We start from the raw sequence: 21,722 nt of genomic DNA on the forward strand, positions 1-21,722 counted from the left end.
CACGGTGAGGCAAGGGTGGATCCAAGATTTTAAGATGATATATTATCATGAAAAATTTCTACAAGTATTTATAGACCGTTTACCATAAACCCATTTCACTTTTAAAATTATAGGTTCAAAATTAATTTTCCTTTTCCAATTCACACACACATATACACTCCATGTTGAAAATATCAGGATCAGTTAAACCCGACGGCCATATGCTACATCATCACGTGCTAGTAGTTTGGTTAATTATATAAAATTTACGGTAACAAAAGGAGAACAATAATTTCATCTGTCAAACTTGAGTCTCACCTTTGTCTTCGTGCCCCACGGCCATTCCTTTACTTTAGTAGAGGTTGATTAAGGAAAATGGCTTGACCCAGGACTATTGGCTTTCCGTGAAGTGTCAATTTAGCCATAGACATTCAATTCAATCTCGGAGATAGTCAAAATGTATCAAGAAGATATAGTTGAAAAGGATGGCGCTGACCGCTAACAGGCTTCAACTTGTCTTCAATAAAGTGATAAGCGTCCTTTCGTATGTTTGAATACGGGGAATTCTCCAGAATTTGAGCTAGATTCTCTTTCGATTTTAAATGAATAACCAAACAATGTAAAGCAGAAAAAGGAAAAATAATACTTAAAGGGAAACCCATGCATGCCCAACCCTACGGATTGGTCAAATTTTAAGAAAAAAGAAAAGGAAAAAATAACACGACAAATGTAAATCGAGGTAAATAAGACACGACGAAAAAAAAATAATCCAAACAAAGGTCATGTAGCCTAATTACACAAAATAAGGTCATTAACTGACCCTCTCAGAATGATGATGCATGAGCACATATCTAAATATTAGGAAAATTCTAAAATGTGCCTCACACAATTTTTAGTGAGACAAAAAATTGGACTCAAATTTTATGGACCCAAAAGTATAAGATGTGGGTCCATTTCTTTATCTCACAAAAAAAAAAGCCTCACACAACTAATGTCAGTTGTGTGAAGCACGTCGTAAAATTTCTCAAAGATCACACATATTGCATTTCTTTATCTATATAAACTCCTTCAGTGAACTTCCCGCCCATTCTAAATTCATTTGCTAAGCATTTCTCTTCTCCAGTGTTTTAAAAGGCAGTTTCAAGACTTGCCTCGAGACTCGCACCGAGGCGAGGCACAGGCAAACGCCTCGGGGCTTACATGCGGGCTTAGTTCCTATGAGGCTTACGTCCTAAGCGCCCGACTGTACGCCCTAAACACGCCTAAGCCAATGCTTAGAGCTCGCCTAACAGTTTTTACACAAATTATATGTTAGATTCTTTAATTAAAATAGTTGACCCTCATAATTCTTTAACAAAAGAATGATACTTAATAGTTTTTCATCTATATAAATAAGAAGATTGGGTGTTACTCAAATAACAAGTCTTTCACTTATCATTGGTCTTTTGTCCTGTGTATCAAAATTATCATATTTTATTATTTCGCTATTTTAAGTAATTTTAATATTATTCATGAAGGATTTACGTTTTAATTATAATATTGACAAAGTTTATTGATATAAAATGAACAGTATGATGGTAATATTGTTTTAAGAAATTGTGACTTTTTCATTGTTTGAAAGTTCAGATGTTAGAGTTGATTTGTATTCCATAATAGCTTTTATTTTATTGTATTGTTTATACTTGTAAAATTCTGTTATATATAATGACAAGTTGTAAGCAGGGGTGGCTAGAGGGTGAGGCTAGTAAAGCTTTTGCTTTAGGCCCCCAAACTTTAGAGGGCCAAAAAATTTTATCGATGAATTTTATGGTCTAAGTTTCTCTTAGATTATATTGAAGATTGTAAAAAGAAGTACAAAATACATATAACGAAAGAAAGAAAAAACACTATCTATGTTTTAAGAGCAATATTTTAAAACTTTGAACTAAACCACTCATATTATTAAATAAAGTTTTTACAATAACATCCTAGGTAATGTCTTTAACACACATGGTTAATATCTTATTGACTTGAATTGATCCTTACTAAAATGAATACAAATGTTACTATATGAAGTAAAAAATGATAAGTATGAAAAATAAAAAAGGCAACACTTTGTATATGTGTCTATACTTAAGGGCTCATATTTAAATTTAGCTTTAGACCACTAATATTTATATATTATTTACAAATATTTATTGTAATTATATTATTTTATGAACTACTAAAAATTAAATACCCATGGGGCTTACGCCCCGTGCGGGGCTTAGGCCTTGCTGAGGCAAATGTAAAATTTCTCGCCTTACGCCCCACCCTTTAAAACGCTACTCTTCCCTATCAACAATTGTAACTAAAACCTATTTCATCAGGTAAATGATTCGATCTCTTTTGTACTTGCGTTAATTAAGAGAATTTTGTTTTTGTTAAGAGAGCTATAGTTTTGCTCGTTCTACGAATTCGTTTAATTTGTTGAGCTCGATCCTCTCGTATTTGCTACTCATTTGCGTTAATATAGCTGTGTTTGTTTGATCGGAACTCGATAGAGAGCTGTAGTTTTGCTTTGTTTCTACTTATCGAATGTGTTTAATCTGTTGAGTTCGATCCTCTCGTATTTGCATTAACAGACCTGTGTTTGTGCAGATCGGAACTCGATCTCTCTTCCGAATTATAGTGACGATATTATCGTAAATAATGGTAATATTATCGTCCGTTTTTTTTCTCACTTTTTGATGTTTTAGATAGATTTGTATGTGCGCAATGTAAATTGAATAACAGAATGTAAATTATTCTCATTTTTACATTTACACTGTTTACATTATTAATTTTCGAACTTACTTTGTATTATTTTTGCAAAATGTAGACCAACCTACGTTTTGCAATAATAGTTTTTGCAAAACGTAGGCCATCCTACGTTTTGCAATAATGGTTTTTGCAATGCTAATAAGTGATCAGTAACAACTTTATAACACAAAATGCAAATGAAAATTTGAATCGAATTGCGAAAAGCTGATTAGTGATCAAAATGCAATGAAAATCTGAATAAAATTGTTGTTTTGAGTTCGAAAAGCTGATTAGTGAGTGATCAATAACAAATCTGTAACTCGAAATGCAAATAAAAAAATTCAATTGAATTGTTATTTTTGAGTTCGAATTGTCTTACTTAGTTTCTAAGAGGATATTGTTGAGAGAAGTAGAAGAGCATAAGCAACTTCACTTTCAAATCTATGGCCTTTTCTTTCTATTCTCTTCATCTAATTTCTATGTGATAAATTTTGTTTGGATTGTATTTTGACTTTGTTCTATTCTGAGTTTTCAAAATTATTGTGGTTTAATTTAGATTTTTGCTTTGTTTCTAGTTATCATTTATTTGCAGCAAATCAAATGGAAAACATCAAAATTGAACCACAAAAACTTAGAGGAATTGTCAAGTTACGTTGTTACTTACAAAGGGATGAATTGGGTTATAAAGAATCAAGTTTGACCTGCCATAAATGTAAGTTGAACTTTGGGCCTTTCAATTTGACTATCACATGAATCCTTTATTTATTAACTTCTCCTTTTTTTTTTCTTGGTTACGATTAAGGCTAAAAAAGATGATTCATCCGAATCATCCAATGCCAGTAAAATCAGGCCTGAGTGACACTGAGAAATTCATTCATAAACTGTTGGAGGAGAAATATGGGGTGTCATATTATTTTTGCAAGTAATATATTTTGTGGCCCTCCCCACCCCTTTATTATATATATTTATTATATGTAATTTGTTATATTTATCATATGTGATTTGTTAATTTTTAGGGAAAAAATTGAGATATCAGAGTGGGAAGTTTTGAAAAGGGATATGATTACACTTTGCCCTCTTCTTAGCCAAGCATCTGAATTTTTTTGACAATAACACATTCTTGGCAACATTCGAGAGAATTCTGCTAGAAAAGTATTATGTGGTGTACACATATACGGATGAGAGTTATGTGAAGAAGCACTGATGTACTATTTCTTTTGTGACGATGTGAAAGATAGCGATGTCATCATTTGTTTACGAATTATGGCTGACGGGAAGGTAATGGACATTCTGGATCAACGAGAAGGAGAGGAAAAGAAGGATCAAGGAGAAGGAGAGGGAAACAAGGATGTGAAGAAAAAAAAAAAAATTTGATGGAGAGGGGAGCTCAACCAAGAAACCTAAGATTTAGTAGCTCTTTAGACATCTTCTTTAGTCTTGTCTAATTTTCTTGAGTTGTTCTCTGTTGACTTAATTGGTGTTGCTATGATTTTGCCATTATTTTGTACTATGGAGACGTTAGTGGCCCACATAACCAATGAACTTCACTTTTTGTGGTTTACTTGAGGTTGTAATTCCGACTAGCAGCGAGCACTAAAAGGTAATGTCGGAATCTTCTATCTTCTGCTTCTATTATACTACTATTTTAGGAATTCAGCCCTTACATTAAATTGTAGTTTCTGTGTTTAGACTTCAGTATATTACGAATTGTTGGGTATTGTTTTTACACATACATAGTGTTTCAGTAGAAGTTTAGCAGCAGTACCTGGTTTTTAGCTCATATCTTAGTTGATTTACTTCGTTTGCATAATTCATGTTCAAGGTGCATTCAAACATATCCGGGATATTGCCAGTAAGATGATTACTTGAGACCATTTGTTTATTTTCGAGAATTGTAGAGTTCCGTTGTAACACGCAACATGTCCACCTTACTAAAGTTTAATGGAGGATTAAAATCACCACGATTTGAGGTAGAATTGGATAGGATTAGCCATACGTTGTACCACACAACATGTCCACCCTACATAAGCCTAATGGACATGCTAGCACCGGCCTAATATCGTGAAAGTGTGGAATATTCAGTTTATATGAAATTGCGGATAATAAAAGGAAGTGACATCTAAAACTAAATATTTCAATACAAAATAGTAATGATCACACAAAATTAATTAAATGCAAGGCAAAGAGAACGGTGATAATACACGGAACACTAATTTTAAATCTTCCTACATGGTTATAATACTATCCACCAACAGTTAACCATCTATGAGAACAAATAGTTTATATGGCTATCTTGAATGTCCTAACAAGCTTCTAACAGCAATCTCAGCTATAACCCTGAACATAAAGCAGGAACGAGTGAAGCTATCATCATAGAGCAGACTAGAATTTTACAAAGGAATGTCTAAAAGGACCATCAAACATGCTCAGTTCACATCAATGTATATACAGACTATCTAACCTGTAATTTGAAACAAGTCATTGTAAAATCATGAATAAAATAGTAAATAATTCAGATAATTCAGCAAGTTCGACAAACAAATTTTTGGATTTTCCGTGCAGTTGAATAAAAAACATTGACCACTTTATAGTTTATACGGAATGATAGATATCAAAAAGCACGTATATGCAGCACATACATTGAGAAAAAGAAATCAAAAGAACCTCTGCACTTTAGAATTGTAAAGCACAGATACTCAAATTCTTCCGGCTGGTTTATAATGAACGCAAGCACATTCCTTAAGAATGTGATATATTTTTTCAAAGTTGTCCTCTTTAATGCAACCAGAGAGCAGCTATCTAACTGCAAGTTACAAAAGAAAATAAGGCAAGAGATTAACGAATTCGTAGTAAATTATTAGGGCTGCATAAGAAGGTAGACTTCTGCCTGCTTGATTTTAGAAGCTCTTTCTGTTGAGTACTGGCACTTCCTCTTTTTTGGGAGCAGCAAGTTTGCACTGTGGCTTTTTTATACATAGGCATCTGTATTTTGAACAATTTATACAGCTTCAGCATCAATCTCGAATAATGAAACACACAAAAAAAGAAATATACACACACACAGATTCACAGTTCAAAAAGTAATCTTTTGTTCCCATCAACTCATTGACATACAAATTTTATAGAGTTAGGATCATTTATTACCAAGAGAAGAAAAATTCCTTTCCTTAACCAAATGTATTATAATGTTTATCCTCACTAAACAAGTAAGTTCTTAAGTATAACTAAAGAATATGTGTTAGCCGTAACTTTTAGTTGAATATCTGATATATTGGTAATGTTGTTTTCCTTTTTTTTTTTTTTTTTCCTCTCTCTCTATTTGCTCTGCTTGCATTTACTCCCCTCTTCCCGCTCAATCTTTGCTCCGCTTTTGCACCTAGTTATTCAATTTGGATATGTGAAATTCAACAAACAAGCATGAGTAGAACCGCAAATAAATAAAAGATCCTTTTATTATCTGCCAAGAACACATGTAGCAGATTGACCACCGACTCAATCTTTTAGGAAGAAACAAACTGAATTTAAAAAGCAGTCCAACACACAAATAGCATAAAATTACAAAAGGTGTTAAAATGAAAAATGAGAATGCAGCAACACTAATTAAATCACTTTGAACTCAGCCGAGTAAGCCTTAGAGACACCATCATATATATTAATAGACAGTAGTCTCACTACATTTTTCATTGATTGTGTACTTAAGTTTGTTGTATACTCCGAGCTAACATGCATATCATATATAATGACATTCATTACCGTAGATAATCTACAAATTGTATCAATTTACACATTATACTTTTTGGTGATCCATGGCATAAAAATCGAGCAATTGACAAACTCACACCATCCATTTCAACCTAATAAAGAATGCCATTTGCAGAGTCACTTTGACTAACCTTTCATGGTGCCAACAAATCCTGTGAAGGCCGAAACCTGCGGCAAATACTACTGCACCTCAATCAACACAAACGGCATCGGCTATTCCCTTTGTTACAAAGTAATCAAAAGAGAATTGTGAACTTCATCAATCCAAATAAAATGAATCAGGCATGTCGTAAAACACTTTGGGTGCATATCCACTTCAATGACTATTATTCGTAATCACTTAAAAAAAAAAAAGGGACAAAACTGGGCAAAAAATATGTACTTGCAATATCGTCTTCCATTTTTTTTTCCTTCAGAAAAGGAGAGATAGAAACACAAGCCGGTGAACCAATCTACCAAGCGTATAATTAGAATTAACTGCATATCCCTCTTTCCTTGCAGTGGCGGAGCCACGTATTGCCGAGGGTGTTCATCCGAACCCCCTCGGTGGAAAAAAACACTGTTTTTACAAGGTTAAAATTATTTTTTATGTATATATAGCAGATGTTGAACCTCCTTAGGCTTCTTCGTATGTTTACTTTTTTATATTTTGAACCCCCGGCAGAAATCCTGGCTCCGCCACTGTTTCCTTGTGCATCTACTCCTGTAATTCCACCGCAGTGGTTCGGGATAATCTGAAAACACAGAACTTAATGTTGCATTAATTAATTCGTGTCGAAAGAGAATATTAATAAAAAAATACATCAAGCAATAACTATCCAAACATGTACACTTACATGCACCAGCATATTTATTTCAAGACATGCATGTGTAGATCAGTTACAATTCAACAAGATATTACCAGCAAACAAGTGGAATAGCAAAAATGGATTGGAGGAAAAAACTTACCAGAATTGAATAGACCATTTATTTATTAGCGACAAAAAGAATTTTAACCTTGATGCCTAACTCTTGAACAAGACCAATTCAAGAGGAAGAAGACAGTTTTGTGGCCAGGAAGCACCAGAGCGAAAAAGCAGAAGGAAATAGGAAGAAACCGCTAGAAGCTTTTGGAACAGAACTCTACGTGTCTTTTGTCGAGGATCGAAACACTGCATAACAAAATTGTGAAAAGTCTAATATGCACTTAGATTGAATTTTATGACTAAGAACAGCCATGTCGAAACAAGGCTTTTCTAATATATACAACAACAACCCAGTGAAATCCCACAACGTGGGGTCTGGGGAGGGTAGAGTGTATGCAGACCTTACTCCTACCAAGACAAGACGGCTGTTTCCAAAAGACCCTCGGCTCACTTTTCTAATATATATATACCAATAAATTACATAAGAAAATAGGTATGACCTAAAAAACATCAAAACATATACATTGTGCCACAAAAAAAGATACACTGTTAGGACCATGTGCATTCGAACACATTGAATTTTGAGACCTTCAAATGACATCAACAGAACTTTCAGCAGATAAAGTCTTCACATGTATGTCCTAGATTACTATGAGGAGTTACACTCAACATTTGTGATCTCCTCTGAGTAGTAAGACTTGTCGTACTCCTCGAAGCGTTTCTCTGATTGGAAGGAGGGTAACTAGTAAGATTTGTTTTGGCTTCACCTAATTCATCACTTGCTATGTTTTGGTGAAAAAGATTGGTTGAAGATTGTATTTTCTGAAAACATCCGGAAGCGTGCTGAAAGTAATCCTGAACAAAACAAAAGAAATTCGTAGAATGTGTTATATTGTTTAGTGTGCATTGTGCACCAAACATTATAACTAAATAATAACGCTGTAACAACTCGTTTTGTCGTTATCTTGATTTTTCCTATTTTGCCCTCGTTGATCCATCCCTGAGCCCCGTTAGTATTATTTTGACCCGAGAAGTTATGATTTCCTAGGCGTCGTTTTAAGCTTTGTACTGAATTAATTAAGGGGAAGTTCTAAAAAAGTTCCCCCAATTTTGATTTTTTTGCCACCTTTCTCCTTTTCTGTCATTATCTCTATCACCGATCACTCTTTCTTCCGTTTCGCATAGTTTAAGAACAAATTGAACCTCAACTAATAACTGTGAGGTACATATAACCCCAACTACTAACGAACGGTAAATCTATTTCACTTGCGTAATTCAGGGACAAATTTGACTAAATGGCCTTTGATTCAATATAGCTGGCAATAGAGGTGCACATGGATCGGGTTGGTTCGTGTTTATCAAATACCAAACCAAACCAATTATGTCGGGTTTTGAAATCGATAAACCAAACCAATTAAAGTCGGATTTTTTGACTTCGGATTTTTTCGAATTTTTCGGTTTTCTCGGATTACTCTTCCAGATTATATGTGAAAACTGGAAATAACACAAACAGGGTATCCTCTGTGAAGAAAGGGCATCCCGGTCACATGCTTTGCACATGAGATAAACTTACTTTAATGGAGATACTAATTGGTGTTTTAATTAAAACAAGAAATACAAATACTTATCTATTGTTACAAAAATACATTTATGGCTTCACACGTAGCCTAACCCCTTAAACTTATCAATATTACATTTAGACACTTAAAACTAAGCCATTTCTAATTGAACACCTAAATTCATAATAAAGTGTTTCAATCAGACACTTTCAATTTTTTTTTTTTTTTTTTGCGTGTATTTACATTCATCTATTAGATAGTTAACTTAATCACATAAAATATCTCAAATCACATCATTTAATTATACACATCAACTTTAGGTACATCATTTAATTATACACATCAACTTTAAGTACTAAAAAATACCTTTACGACTTGTTGAGGCTCAGTTCAAGTGTCTAAACATATAATTTCATGTGATATTAAATTGTCTGCATTTTGGAGCCCAAAACTAGGGGTGGTCATGGTTCGGTTTGGGTCGATTATTGATTAAAACCATAACCAAACCAATTTAGTCAGTTTTTAAATATGTAAAATCATAACCACACCAAATAAAATAATAACCACCGGTTTGGTTATTATCGATTTGAGTCGGTTTGGTTCGATCTTTTGGTTTATGACTAGCAACCATGAGACTTATCAGTAAAATATTAAAAAGTTGAAAAAGACATGTCTTTTATTTAGTTCAAACGATAACTTTTATTTATAGTTTAAGGTGGAACATACATCATAGAAGCATTTTCACTATTAGTGATAGTGTAGTATTTAAGTTATCTAAAGTTGCTAAATTATTACATATAGAGCTAAAAACTAACTTAATAGTGGCTGCACCATTTTTGTCATCTTAATACACATACCTGAAAATAAAGTAGAGCATAGGGGTTTTTAGTTGTTGTTACAAATACATATTAATTAAACATAAAGACTACCTAAAATTAAAATGAAAATATATGAAATAATTTTTTTTTGTGTAATGATCCCAAACTTTGGGGCAGTACTTGCATTTTGCCCTGAATTCTCCCATTTTATTAAAAAAACTTTGTGTAATGATCCCAACTTCAGATGTTTTTCTATCATTATCCCAAGGCTAGGGTCTCAATTACAAGAAGTTGTTCTTTTCTGCTTTTTAGGAGGATTACCCACGGAAGAAGTATTAGGGCATTACTATGTGCTTGTGTTGCAGCAAATGCTGATGTTACTAAAGTATCTTCTGTAGGAACCTTCAAATCTACAACCTCTGTCCTTTTCATATGAAAAATAGTAGAAGTTTAGGACCCATTCAGACAAGAAAAAAGAAAAGTATACATTCGAAAAAAAAAAAGAAACAATCTAAAATTAAATGGCTGACAAAGAAAGGCTAAAAATTTAAGTTAAAGACATTAGACTCTAACGTGAATTTCTGTTAGTAGGTTTATGCTTAACACTTAAAAGAGTTAAAAGACTTAATATGGGCTTGGACATATTTTCTTAAAAACATGAGCCTTAAACAATCATGTGAAATAAGTAGATCAAAAATCAAATTAATGATTAAAAGGTATAAAATATTTATAATTATTTATGAAAAACTAATATTATACATATAAATAATTATAAAATTTATCGGTTTGGTTTGATTATTTTTTAATAGAATTATAACCAAATCAAATATTATCGATTTTTAAAATTTAAAATCAAATTAAACCAAACTAAACTAAGAGCCCGTTTGGATTGACTTATAAGTTGGCTTATAAGCTGTTTTTAGCTTTTTTGAGTGTTTGGCTGGCCAGCTTAAAGTCATTTTATGCTTAAAATAAGCTCAAAAAAATAATTGGACCCATTTGACTTAGTTTATCTAAAGCAGCTTATAAGCTGAAAACAGCTTATAAGCCAAAAAAAATAAGTTGGACTACCCCAACTTATTTTTTTCAGCTTATAAGCTGCAAACAGCTTTAAGCTGTAAGCCAATCCAAACGGGCTCTAAACTAAATGTCAATTTTCTATTCAATTTGATTAAATTTTCGATTTAATTTTAATTTTAACCAAAACCGTGAGCAGCCTTACAAAACTGATCCATTTCAAAACCCCTAAACCAGCCCAGTAGATTCTTAATTTTCAGATCAAACAAACAATGAATACCTAGCATTTCACAACGAAAATTGAATCAAAACCCCTTTCAAGAAACCATAAATTTACATCAAAAATCAAATCTTTCATTAATCATTCTTCAAGAATGAGATAAATTTCCCACACCCAAAAAACCCCAAGAGCCAAAAAAAAAAAAAAAAAAAAAAGAAAAGAAAAGAAAGAAAAAGTTTAAAGATTAAAAGGAAATAATGGGGCAAAACACAGGTGCAAGTGGCAAAAGCAAGAAAGTAGAAGAAGAAATGAAGAAAGAAATATTAGAAGAAGAAGAAGAAGAAGTTGAAGAACATGATGAACAAGATGGAATGTCTGTTCATTCTCCTTGTAAACCTCAATCTTCTGCTCTTAGAAAGGTACCCTTTTTTTTATTCTTCTTAATTTAGACTAATCTAGGTACCCTTTTATCAATTTTGTTTCATATTATTAGTGGGCTTTTGTACATAAAAATGTGATTTGTTTTTTGAAGTACTTCCCCAGGCTCAATTTATGTGATATAGTTTGATTAGACATGAAGTTTAAGAAAGAAAGAAAGACTTTTGAAACTTGTGGTCTAAAACAAGGCGTAGATATATATTTGTGTGATTGTAAATCATTTCATTAAGGGTAAAAAGGGAAGTTAAATTATTTTTAACTATAGAAATGTTTTTTTTTTTGGACAGACTAAAAAGGAAAGTGTATCACGAAAATTGGGACAGCGGGAGTAGTATTTGGAAAAAACTTGAAATGGTTGTGCTTGGACATGAATACAACTTTGAGAAATGTTGAATTTTTGGGAGTGATTTGGAGCGAAAAAAATGTGAAAACTGGTATTTTGGAGTTTTTCGAATTCCAGAATATTCTTGAATTCCGGAAAATTGTAAAAATTCTATGTCCAAACATGAAAAAGTGAAAATTATCCATGGCCAAACGGTTTTTCTATGGCATGCTGTGTTTGTATAATATGCATGAGCGGAGTTAGGGTATTGCACCAAACCCCATTTGTCGGAAAATTATACACTATATATACGAGGTCAAAATTAATTTTTAGGTATATATATATATATATAATAGATGTTGAATCCCTTTGGTTTCGTCGTATGTTTATTTCTATATATTTTGAATCCCTTTAGTTAAAATTCTGGCTCTGGCCACTGATCATATGCATGTTGATGTGAATGATTATAGAATTTTATCAATTCTTTTGTTTCTTTTCTTTTGTGGGTATGTTTAATTTTTTGAACTATAGGAGCAATCGCAGGTGGAATTGGAGATAAGGTTGTTGGAGGCTCTTGAAATCTATCCCCCTGCCAAATTGAGAGGTATAATTTGTAAAGTTTTACGTGTGATTCTCATTCTATATGTTTCCTCTTTTAAGTTTTGCTGTGTTTTCTGTTAATGAAGCTGAACCAGCTTACACAGAATTTTTCTTAAGGGATATCTATATAAATACTAACATGATTGTTTATCATTTTGCTACTAATTGACGAGAGTCAATATTTCAAGAAGTTTCATCATAAGCATTAATATTCTATGTTAACCAGTGTTGCCAGTCACTGGCGGAGCCAGAATTTTCACTAAGGTGTCAAAGTATAAAGGAGTAAAGTCACGAAGAAGCCAAGGGGAGTCAATATATAGTATATATACATAAAAAATAATGTTTTATCCAGTTACACTGTAATTCTCCGACGAAGGGGTGTCAATTTACACCCCTTTAATGCATGTGGCTCTGCGGCTGTTGCTAGCAATGCTTCATAGAGTACCACCTTAAAATCCTATTGTAAGAATAGTACTTGTTCCTGGTGGAATCGATTCCTGACATTCATTAGGAAAAATCAGCGCTTGACCAGTGAACTAAGAACTGGAATGTTTCAAGTGGTATCGTGTTTTCATATCTATTTGTTATTTGTTTTCGCATATTATTTAGCATAAATAAATTTAGTAAAAGTTTCCGGGGAAGCGGTATCATCAATGTGCGTCCGCCCCTGAAGCTGAAAAGGTGGTAGCTTAATCATAGTTTGTCTAGTTCAAAAGTAAAATGTGGTGGCTACAAACTCGTGGTATAATCTTGAACATGTTGACATTTTGTGGTAATAGAAGTGCTTTGATTACTAGGGTTTGAAGAATTTAATGCATTTCATACCTAAGCAGACATGTTGCCTTTCTACTTAGATCAATGCCGTATAACTGCAAGGAGTTGTTTGGTTCATGTACTAGTTATGCATGAATTATAACGCAAGGATTGTTTTTGCAGTAAATAATAATGTAGGTATTGTTATGTAGTGGGTAACAATATACGAATTGTTATGCAGTTGATAGAGGACGAATTACCTAGGTTCAAGTATGTCTTTAAATAGTTTTATCCAGTTCTAATACACATGGTATTCTACTTTTTTGTCTCGTATAAAGTAATAAATATATTCGCACATAAATATTTGTGGATATTAAGCTTAATACCGAGAATTAAACCCTGTATTACTTATGGGGATATTTTTTTTTTCCTTATGCAACCAACCAAACGATGCATTAGTTACACACAAATTGCTTTTTCTTAGCGACCAGACAAAATTCGTCGTACTTTATGTGGATTTTATTTTGAATGTGGCCAACTAGATGGCCCCTAAGTTGTAACGTGCTGTTCAAGAGAGTAGTGACTACTGCTTTTTTCGTAACAATCTAGCATTTCATGGTGTTTCTGTTAATAAAGTTTTACATTACTCAAAAATGTAAATGCAGCGTGTTTGCATAAGTGGAGCTAGGTATAACTGGAGATAGGTTGATTTATCAAAAGGATAAGTGGTAGCAGCCAGCTAGGTAGGAGAACACTCTCAGGCTTGCATATAGATGGAGCTGCTTAGTTGTTTGCAAAGCTTAATTTGACTGGAGCGTTTGACTTTGTAGTATCATAGTTACCTTAGCTACTGCAATTCTTAAATTTGATCTAATATGTGGCTGGATTATATGCTTGGATGTCATCTGAGCGTTTAATGTTGCTAGGTATTAGTAATTATTACGTTATACCTAGATTGTAATATAATTAGTTGCTTTCATGCTATTTGGCTGCGAGGCTACCTTGCATAGGTAACTGTAAGAGAGATCGTGATAGCTAAGTGGGTAAGTCTTTTAATTTAGTTATCTGTCACAATAATGGATAGTATATCATCATAACCGTAGAAATGGTAGAATGTATGTTGTGATAGAGAAAAAAAATAGTAGCTATAATCATAAGAATATTCTTGGAATTCTTGATTAAAAAAATAGAATATTCTTGGAATTTTATTCACTCTTGATGAGTAAAACTTTTTTCTGAAGGGCAAAAGAATGAAAAGGTGTGGAAAGGGCAGAGTAGCTTGCATTTTTTTCTCTTTCTGCTATCGGAGTGAGACGTTTAACATGCTCACCTTGATTCTTACTGCAGGCATACATCGTCATTTTGTCCTTTACGGCTTAACAGAATATCTGCGTAGAAGGTTACTTGCCTACCTTTGTCCTTTTCTTTTATTAACTTATCAATTAGAGGCTTGTAAATGAGCTGAGCTCATGCGCACCTTAGAAAAGAAATACGAAAAAACAAGGCACATGTAAAAAACATAACCACACATGCAAATAGGGAGAGTGTGAGGCAGTTGGTTAAAATTTTATGTGACTTTATCTTTTGTCTATCAACACTGAAATTTTATTGCCACAGCTTCAATAGGCAATTTGCTCCTGATGATGTTTTGAAGCTGCTAGATCGCTTCTACAACTTGGATATGGTGGTATGTATTATTAATTTACTTTCTATTTAACTTTAATCATCATGACTTTTCCGTTATTCGGTATTTGATTTTGAAAGGCTGCTTGTTGGAGCACAAGAATTTGCATATGTAAATCCATTCTTCCTGCTCTATGATTAGCAGGATCATAACTGATACACTGAGATACAGATTTGCATGCTGTTCTTGAAGTAGTAATCTGAGTGTCTTAGAAGTCAAGTCTTCTTAATATATCATAGTTAACCCTATTCTCCAAGAGACCAAGAGATTGAAATACATGAAATATAATTTGTTGTACTGCATTATGAAATGATGCTTATGTTACTATTTGTTATTTTATTTCTCATATAACCGTCAAAATTAGGCTTAGGTGTCTCTATTTCATAGGATAGGCTCTAGGTTTAGGCAGGGCAATTTTTTTTGGAGTTATAATGGATGACTGTTCTGACTATGGTGTTCGTTTAACTACTTTCAGAAACCAGATGATGAGGATGCAGAAATCCTAAATCAGGAGGAAGAGTTTTGCCTGCCACAAAGCTATTTCTCGAAGGAGGAATCTTGAACGAGTTTGGAATCGATATGGATTTTGGACTTCATATATGACAGTTTTTGTATAGTTGTATCAGGGTGGTTAATGTTTCTTTTTTGATGCCATAATCATTCTACATCTTCTCCTTGAATCTTTGATCTTCCTTAACAGGCAGTCTATCTTACTGAAAAATTTGTATGCTTGCTGAGAATTGATTTCAGCTTCCTAACACAGACTGTTGATCTTTTTACAAATTTTCTCTTAGAGACTTACCTGCCCCCCCACTTTCCGTACTTGGATATATCTGGCAAATTAGCCGAGTTGCACACAAATTAGTCATATACGACCATTATTCCAAAAAAGTGAAATTATAGTAGCAAGGCTTGAAGTACTCAAGAAAGCATTGTGGGCAATTGGTCATCTCTGGTTTTTGTTTCATTTCATATTATTGAGCATCTAGCTTAGTGATCTTTGATTAAAATGTTTTAATGCATTAATCCTCTTTTTAATATTTATAAGACAACTTGCAGTTGCAACCTTATGTTTCTTTTTGTATAATTTCTTTTACTGTACAAAAATGTGGGTCAAGGTTATCTTTCATATGTGAAAAATAAAAACGAGCAAATTGAGAAGAAAATCCATGATTTTTCTAGATTAGACATTTGGGATAACTTTATGGTTTATGCATGCATTAATCCAGTCAAAAAAACTGACAAACGCATCACCCTAAGAAGATCATTTCGTGCCTATTGATAACGAATCCAAATCAAATGATTCTATTTCTTAGTCTTTCTAACGTGCTCCTTAGCAATTAGCAGTAACGACCCTATATATTAACCCCTGGTCTTTTTTTTGGCTAATTTGAGTTCATAACATTACTGTAAACAAATTGAACGTAAAATATCCCTATTTCGCTAGCGATTCATGTAGGGAAACCCCAAAATGGAATAAATAACCTCAATCATGGAGCAGGTCCGTTAATTTTCTTGGTTTAAGGCAACTAAATGAGTTTTTACTCAAAAGAAACTGTCAAATACAGTAAGAGAATAATTACAATGATATCTTGATATGTATAAAAACATATGATAAATAAGAATCCATAATCTCAATTTCATTATATATTGGTTCTTGAAAAAAGCAAGGATCTAACAAAGACTCAAAAAGCCATTAAGTAAATACAAAATGTGCCCGCTGTTTAGATGATAACTCTTCCACAGTTAACAATATTAAGTAAATAAAAAACTAGAACACAAGAATGAATAAATCTCAAACTAGTAAAAAAAGCAGATGATCATTCATGAATTGCATCTTCTTCTGATGAGGCCATTGCAAAAATAACACAAGCAGTTGTGTCTTGTAAAGCTGAGAAAAAAAAGTCTGTTGTAATTTCTTGCGCGTATCGACTATTGTTTAGCTTTTGATGCCTCCTATTATAATGCCAAAAAAATACAAATTTGATGTTAGCAGTCATAAGCTATAAACTTCAAAAATTGGAAATATGTCAAAGTTATATAACTCACTTCAGGTTCAGCAGATTTGGCATCAGTAGATTTGGCATCAGCAGATTTTGCATCAGCAGATTTTGGTTCAACAGCTTTTGGTTCATCAGCCTTCACATTCTCTTCACCTGTACCGAGAATTATCATCAGTATTGCTTTGGAAAGATTTCCTTTTTATGTGAGTTTAAGTTCTATGCACTGACGAGTAAAACAAATATTTACACAATCAGGTTACTAGGTAATTACAAGTAAATCTTTTTGATATGCATTAATCAGTAACTTAATGAAAATGGTACCTAACCTACTATAATGAGAAGTTTGATTCAGAGGAGAAGAAGAGGCAAGAATTGGAACAGAAATATCAATCAGAAAAAGAAAAGCAAGGTTCCGTCATTGAGTGACAAATGGGGAATTTATGAAAGTTACAATCCCCACTACTGAATAGTGAACCTACACGCTTTCATCGACGTTGTTTCTAGACCCGGAGGCTGAGAGCGAACTATCGAAACTTTGGACTATCTGGACACATACTTTGTGAAATGGTTCATGCATGTTTGTTGCCAAAAGCAACGAGATCAAGTTGGTATGGTAAAGCTTCATTTTGGTTTCCATGGTTGATGATATTATAGAAGCCCCTTTACCATGCTGTATATATCAATATATGGGCTATTCTTTTTGTACAAATAGGGTGGAGGGGCACATTTACACTGTCGGTGCATATAACTTAAATGCTTACTGCATTACTATACTCTCATGGTTTATAGTAGCAAACAAGAAATAGTTCTATTTCACAGAGACATTAAGGAGCTTCAAAAAAATGCGTGAGTTATGCTTTACTAAAATCCTTTTTATTTTACTAGCGATTTAGGATAACTAATTACCTCCATCTTCAGGCAAATCAGAGGTCCATAGTGTGAGGTTGTCTCTCAACAGCTGCATAATTAAGGTACTGTCCTTGTATGATTCCTCACTTAAAGTGTCTAACTCTGCAATTGCCTCATCAAAAGCTTGTTTAGCCAAGTGACATGCCCTGCAAATTGAGTTATCAATCTAAATCATCTTATCTTATCATATCATATATGTACAAAGATAATCAAGATTGGTTTAAAATGCTACCTTTCGGGAGAGTTCATGATCTCATAGTAGAAAACAGAGAAGTTCAAAGCAAGACCAAGTCGAATTGGATGTGTTGAAGAGAGATCAGTGTTTGCAGTTCCAGTAGCAGCCTAAAAAGGATTAAAGAGGTGCAAAATCAAGTGATATTCTAATTAATGTGCATCGATTAATCGACTAACGTAATTTTCAGTTAGGATAACAGAAGAAATAACTTGCCTCATAGCCTTTCAATGATTGTTCAGCAGCCTCTTTCCTTTCAGAATCAGTCTTGAACTCAGCAAGGTAACGATAATAATCACCTTTCCTGGAACACAGAGACAAAAATGAGAATGTAAATCTATCAGAAATATGCCGAAAACAGAAAGAGTTCGATTTGGAACAACTGCTAAGGTCATGAGCCTAGTATTATGATGATCAAAATAGAAACTTCACTCGAATTATGTTAGGGGGTCTCTCTCTCTCTTTTGCCAGATCTAGAGAACTACAGGCCCTCTGTCCCAAATGGCCAAATTCCATCTCCGTGGCCAACTGATTAGCTGGCGCTACCAAAAATTCACATGCTTGCATTACTGTTGAGGATGGTTTGACTATCTTGGACCACAGTCATGGTTTTGGTTTTCATTCCAATCATAATATGATGATAAATCTCCTTGGTCTCTGGCTTCGCAAATCATATTCAACCTTATATTCTATAACAGTGGTGCTCGGGCACACTTGCCGTACCTGTCATCCCACCAGCGCAGATATCGGGCAACTCTATCCACCCTAGCTTGGATAGACCGGAAGAAATCATCTTGTGTTTTTGCTTCCACTAGGATTTGAACCTGAGACCTCATGGTTCTCACTCACTTCATTGACCACTAGGCTACACCCTTGCATGCAAACCATATTCAACTTTAAGGCATTTCATTGTACTTTAATCACATCAAGAAGAAGCACACTCCGATACCATTGATTTCCGATAGCTTCTATGTGTAGTAATGGTTGGATCTACTACTACCTCGTCCATTGAGTATAATAGATCAAATCATGGTACACCAATGAACATAGGAAATATGGTGCATTATCTTTTAGTAAGAAAGTTAACAAGGTTGTAAACAAATCTGACTTACATTTTGTAATAGAAGACAGTAGCTTCACCAGTGCCAGCAGATGGAATGAGATGTTTGTCAATGATTTCAAGAATGTCAGAGCAAATCTTGGAGAGCTCTTCCTCTACCTTTTGGCGATAGCCTTTTATCAGCTTGACATTTTGCTCGTTCCCTTTTGACTCTTCTTTCTGTTCGATGGAGGACATGATACGCCACGAAGCTCTTCGAGCTCCAATGACATTCTTGTAGCCAACAGAAAGCAAGTTCCTTTCCTCTACTGTCAATTCCACATCAAGTTTTGCAACTTTCTTCATACTCTCAACCATTTCTGTGAAATCAAACCAATGTAAGATCAAGACTTTTACATTCCATTTAAGAAAATAGATAAGATAAAGTATTCACAACACAATTACTCCCTCCGTCCCATAATAAGTGTGCCAAAGACACACACATTAAGAAACCAATGATGAAGTGTAAAGTTTACCAAATTACCCTTATGTAAAAAAAATAATTACTTTTTCCTCTTGATGGTTAGAGCATGCACAAGTAGTCCATCTTTTGACATTGGGAATCCAACAATCATTATTTAGAGTACTACTACTTCTTTTGCCTCTTACTAATCCTATCTTCCATAGGCCAAAACTTTCATTTTGACGTGAAACCCAAAATTTGATATTGTGAATCCAACTTTTGGCCTTGAATAAAGAAACTTATCATTTTTTGTCCAAGGTCAAAGTGGAAAAAACTAGTCAATGTATGCATTGGTATCCTAAGGTGACACTTACTATGAGACAAAAAAATTTGGTTAAGGTGACACTTATTATGCGATGGAGGGAGTATAACAAGCGATTCATATGATCTTCAACGCACAAAAGAACAATCCCAAGATTCAACTTTGAACTATTAAGTTATCAACCAACAAAAGTTTATCTTTACTAACTGGAAATTCAAATTGATGAGCATGCCAACCTTTAGCTAGCTTAGAAACATTGTATCAAAGGGCACAAAACTTTCTTCCTTTAAATGCGTAATGTATTCCATATTTTATATTTAGATTATATAGCCTCAAACAACAATATTGATCAATGTTCCAACAAAAAGGAGGGGCACCATTTTTTTTCTTAAAGATTTGTCGTGTAAAGTCACTTGTTTTTTTTTTTTTTTTTTTTGTTTTTTTCGTCCAAGTCACTTAACCATTCAAATCGAAGCAATTGCATGTCCAAATCAGGCCTATGACGTGACCGGTATGTCAATAGATTCACCTTTGTCATATCTTCCATACATCACACTAGATAGATATCATATCCGTGGAATACATTAATTAACCACAAAATAAGGGATAAACTTTATGTTCAAGACACATGTCATGCATTTATTGCTTTTGACGCATGTATGGCGAGTAAGTAACTATTTTTCAGCGCACTGCATACACATTGTACTCATATGCTCCATTTCCCAAATCTTGTACATAGAAATTACCAATACAAAGCGGCAGACGAATCCATCATATAAACAGTACGTAGGTGCACGTAAACCTATTAGCGCCTTGGACTACATATACGTATATAGTGAAAAAACAAAACTTTAAATAATATATATAATAATCTTAAAATATGTAAACTTAACAGGTGCCACCTACGACCTTTTAAATCAAGAATCTGTCTGAGATACAAAATTTACTCTAACGCAAATACTGATAATTTTATTTAATGACAGCTTATGAACAAATCATAAAATATTAGCTACAGGTTATTTAGCGATAAACATAAGAAAGAAGCAAAGAAATCAAACCATCATAACGCTCAGCTTGTTCGGCGAGCTTGGCCATGTAAACATGAGTTTCTCTTTCCTTTTGGGACGCCATATTCAATGCAATTATTGTAATTAAACAAGAAAAAGGATGATGATAGAGATATTCTAATGGCAAATTAAAATAGAGAGTAGAATATTATTTCAAAGTTTTCTTGTTTACAAATGAGTGAGATAGATGTTTTGAGGAGTTAAAGAAGGAAAGGAAAAGCGTGAGAAAAGGGAAAGTGAATGAATAAGGATGAATGAGGTAGTTGTGGGAGGCTGACTAAATCTCCATCTTTGGATAATTTAGTACATCATTGATGGTAAAATTAGCATAACGTGAAAATAGGTAACAAACTTGGGATTTCATTTTTGGATTTAACTTTTATTATTAGTATAAGAATATTCATACTTAGGGACAACATCATTTTTGGTCCCTCAGTTGTCAGATAATTATCTGATTTATGATTCATGGTTAAGCGTATATAACCTTCAATTAATTGCAACATGCACTTTTGATCCTATGATTGCGAGTTTTAAAAAAGATTAATGAACTATGAACTGTTAAACTATTTAATAACTCATGTGTTACGTTAAATTTACATTGTTAATTCATTTTTAGGATAATCAATTTTAAAATTGTATATACGATATTTCCTATATTACTGTTATAACCCATATTTCCGTACATTGGGACGTTTTAAAATAAACGCGACAAGTTAAAGACAAGACTATCTCAAGATACGAAGTAGAGACTTTAACTTCCGGTTTCGTTTCAAGTCACAATTTAACTACAAATTTCGTTTGGCATTGAAATATTAATGGAAAATTGGGATTAAACTAATCATAATTGGATTATTAAGTGGGATTGGGAAC

At 33.5% G+C, this 21,722-nt stretch overlaps 2 protein-coding genes across 3 annotated transcripts; one reads left to right on the plus strand and one right to left on the minus strand.

The window, feature by feature from the left end:
* Positions 1 to 11,003: 11,003 nt before the first annotated feature.
* Positions 11,004 to 15,610, plus strand: LOC132641978 (uncharacterized). 2 transcript variants are annotated; one of them, XM_060359161.1, is made up of 5 exons: positions 11,004 to 11,439; positions 12,324 to 12,384; positions 14,481 to 14,532; positions 14,751 to 14,820; positions 15,293 to 15,610. In XM_060359161.1, the coding sequence occupies exons 1-5, from the start codon at positions 11,278 to 11,280 to the stop codon at positions 15,377 to 15,379; spliced, it is 432 nt and encodes a 143-aa protein (XP_060215144.1). In that variant the 5' UTR covers positions 11,004 to 11,277; the 3' UTR covers positions 15,380 to 15,610. The 2 variants fall into 2 exon arrangements, with proteins under 2 accessions (XP_060215144.1, XP_060215143.1); XM_060359160.1 differs by having other exon boundaries at positions 11,008 to 11,439; positions 12,312 to 12,384.
* An 849-nt stretch (positions 15,611 to 16,459) lies between these two features.
* Positions 16,460 to 21,119, minus strand: LOC132641979 (14-3-3-like protein GF14 iota). The gene is made up of 7 exons (XM_060359162.1): positions 20,844 to 21,119; positions 19,074 to 19,380; positions 18,178 to 18,265; positions 17,962 to 18,071; positions 17,727 to 17,875; positions 16,867 to 16,973; positions 16,460 to 16,773 (listed from the first exon to the last, which is right to left on the minus strand). The coding sequence occupies exons 1-7, from the start codon at positions 20,914 to 20,916 to the stop codon at positions 16,750 to 16,752; spliced, it is 858 nt and encodes a 285-aa protein (XP_060215145.1). The 5' UTR covers positions 20,917 to 21,119; the 3' UTR covers positions 16,460 to 16,749.
* Between the last annotated feature and the right edge of the window lie 603 nt (positions 21,120 to 21,722).

Source organism: Lycium barbarum, chromosome 5 (assembly GCF_019175385.1).
Source record: "Lycium barbarum isolate Lr01 chromosome 5, ASM1917538v2, whole genome shotgun sequence".
NCBI lineage: Eukaryota > Viridiplantae > Streptophyta > Magnoliopsida > Solanales > Solanaceae > Lycium > Lycium barbarum.

Bases quoted from the DNA above. Each gene is read 5' to 3' on its own strand.
- LOC132641979 (XM_060359162.1), bottom strand. From the start codon at position 20,916: ATGGCGTCCCAAAAGGAAAGAGAAACTCATGTTTACATGGCCAAGCTC. The intron at 19,381-20,843 runs GTTTGATTTCTT...TTGATTTCACAG, and splicing joins ACAAGCTGAGCGTTATGATG to AAATGGTTGAGAGTATGAAG. The intron at 16,774-16,866 runs GTGAGTTATATA...GCATTATAATAG, and splicing joins CCAAATCTGCTGAACCTGAA to GAGGCATCAAAAGCTAAACA.
- LOC132641978 (XM_060359160.1), top strand. From the start codon at position 11,278: ATGGGGCAAAACACAGGTGCAAGTGGCAAAAGCAAGAAAGTAGAAGAA. The intron at 12,385-14,480 runs GTATAATTTGTA...TTCTTACTGCAG, and splicing joins TCCCCCTGCCAAATTGAGAG to GCATACATCGTCATTTTGTC. The intron at 14,821-15,292 runs GTATGTATTATT...AACTACTTTCAG, and splicing joins TCTACAACTTGGATATGGTG to AAACCAGATGATGAGGATGC.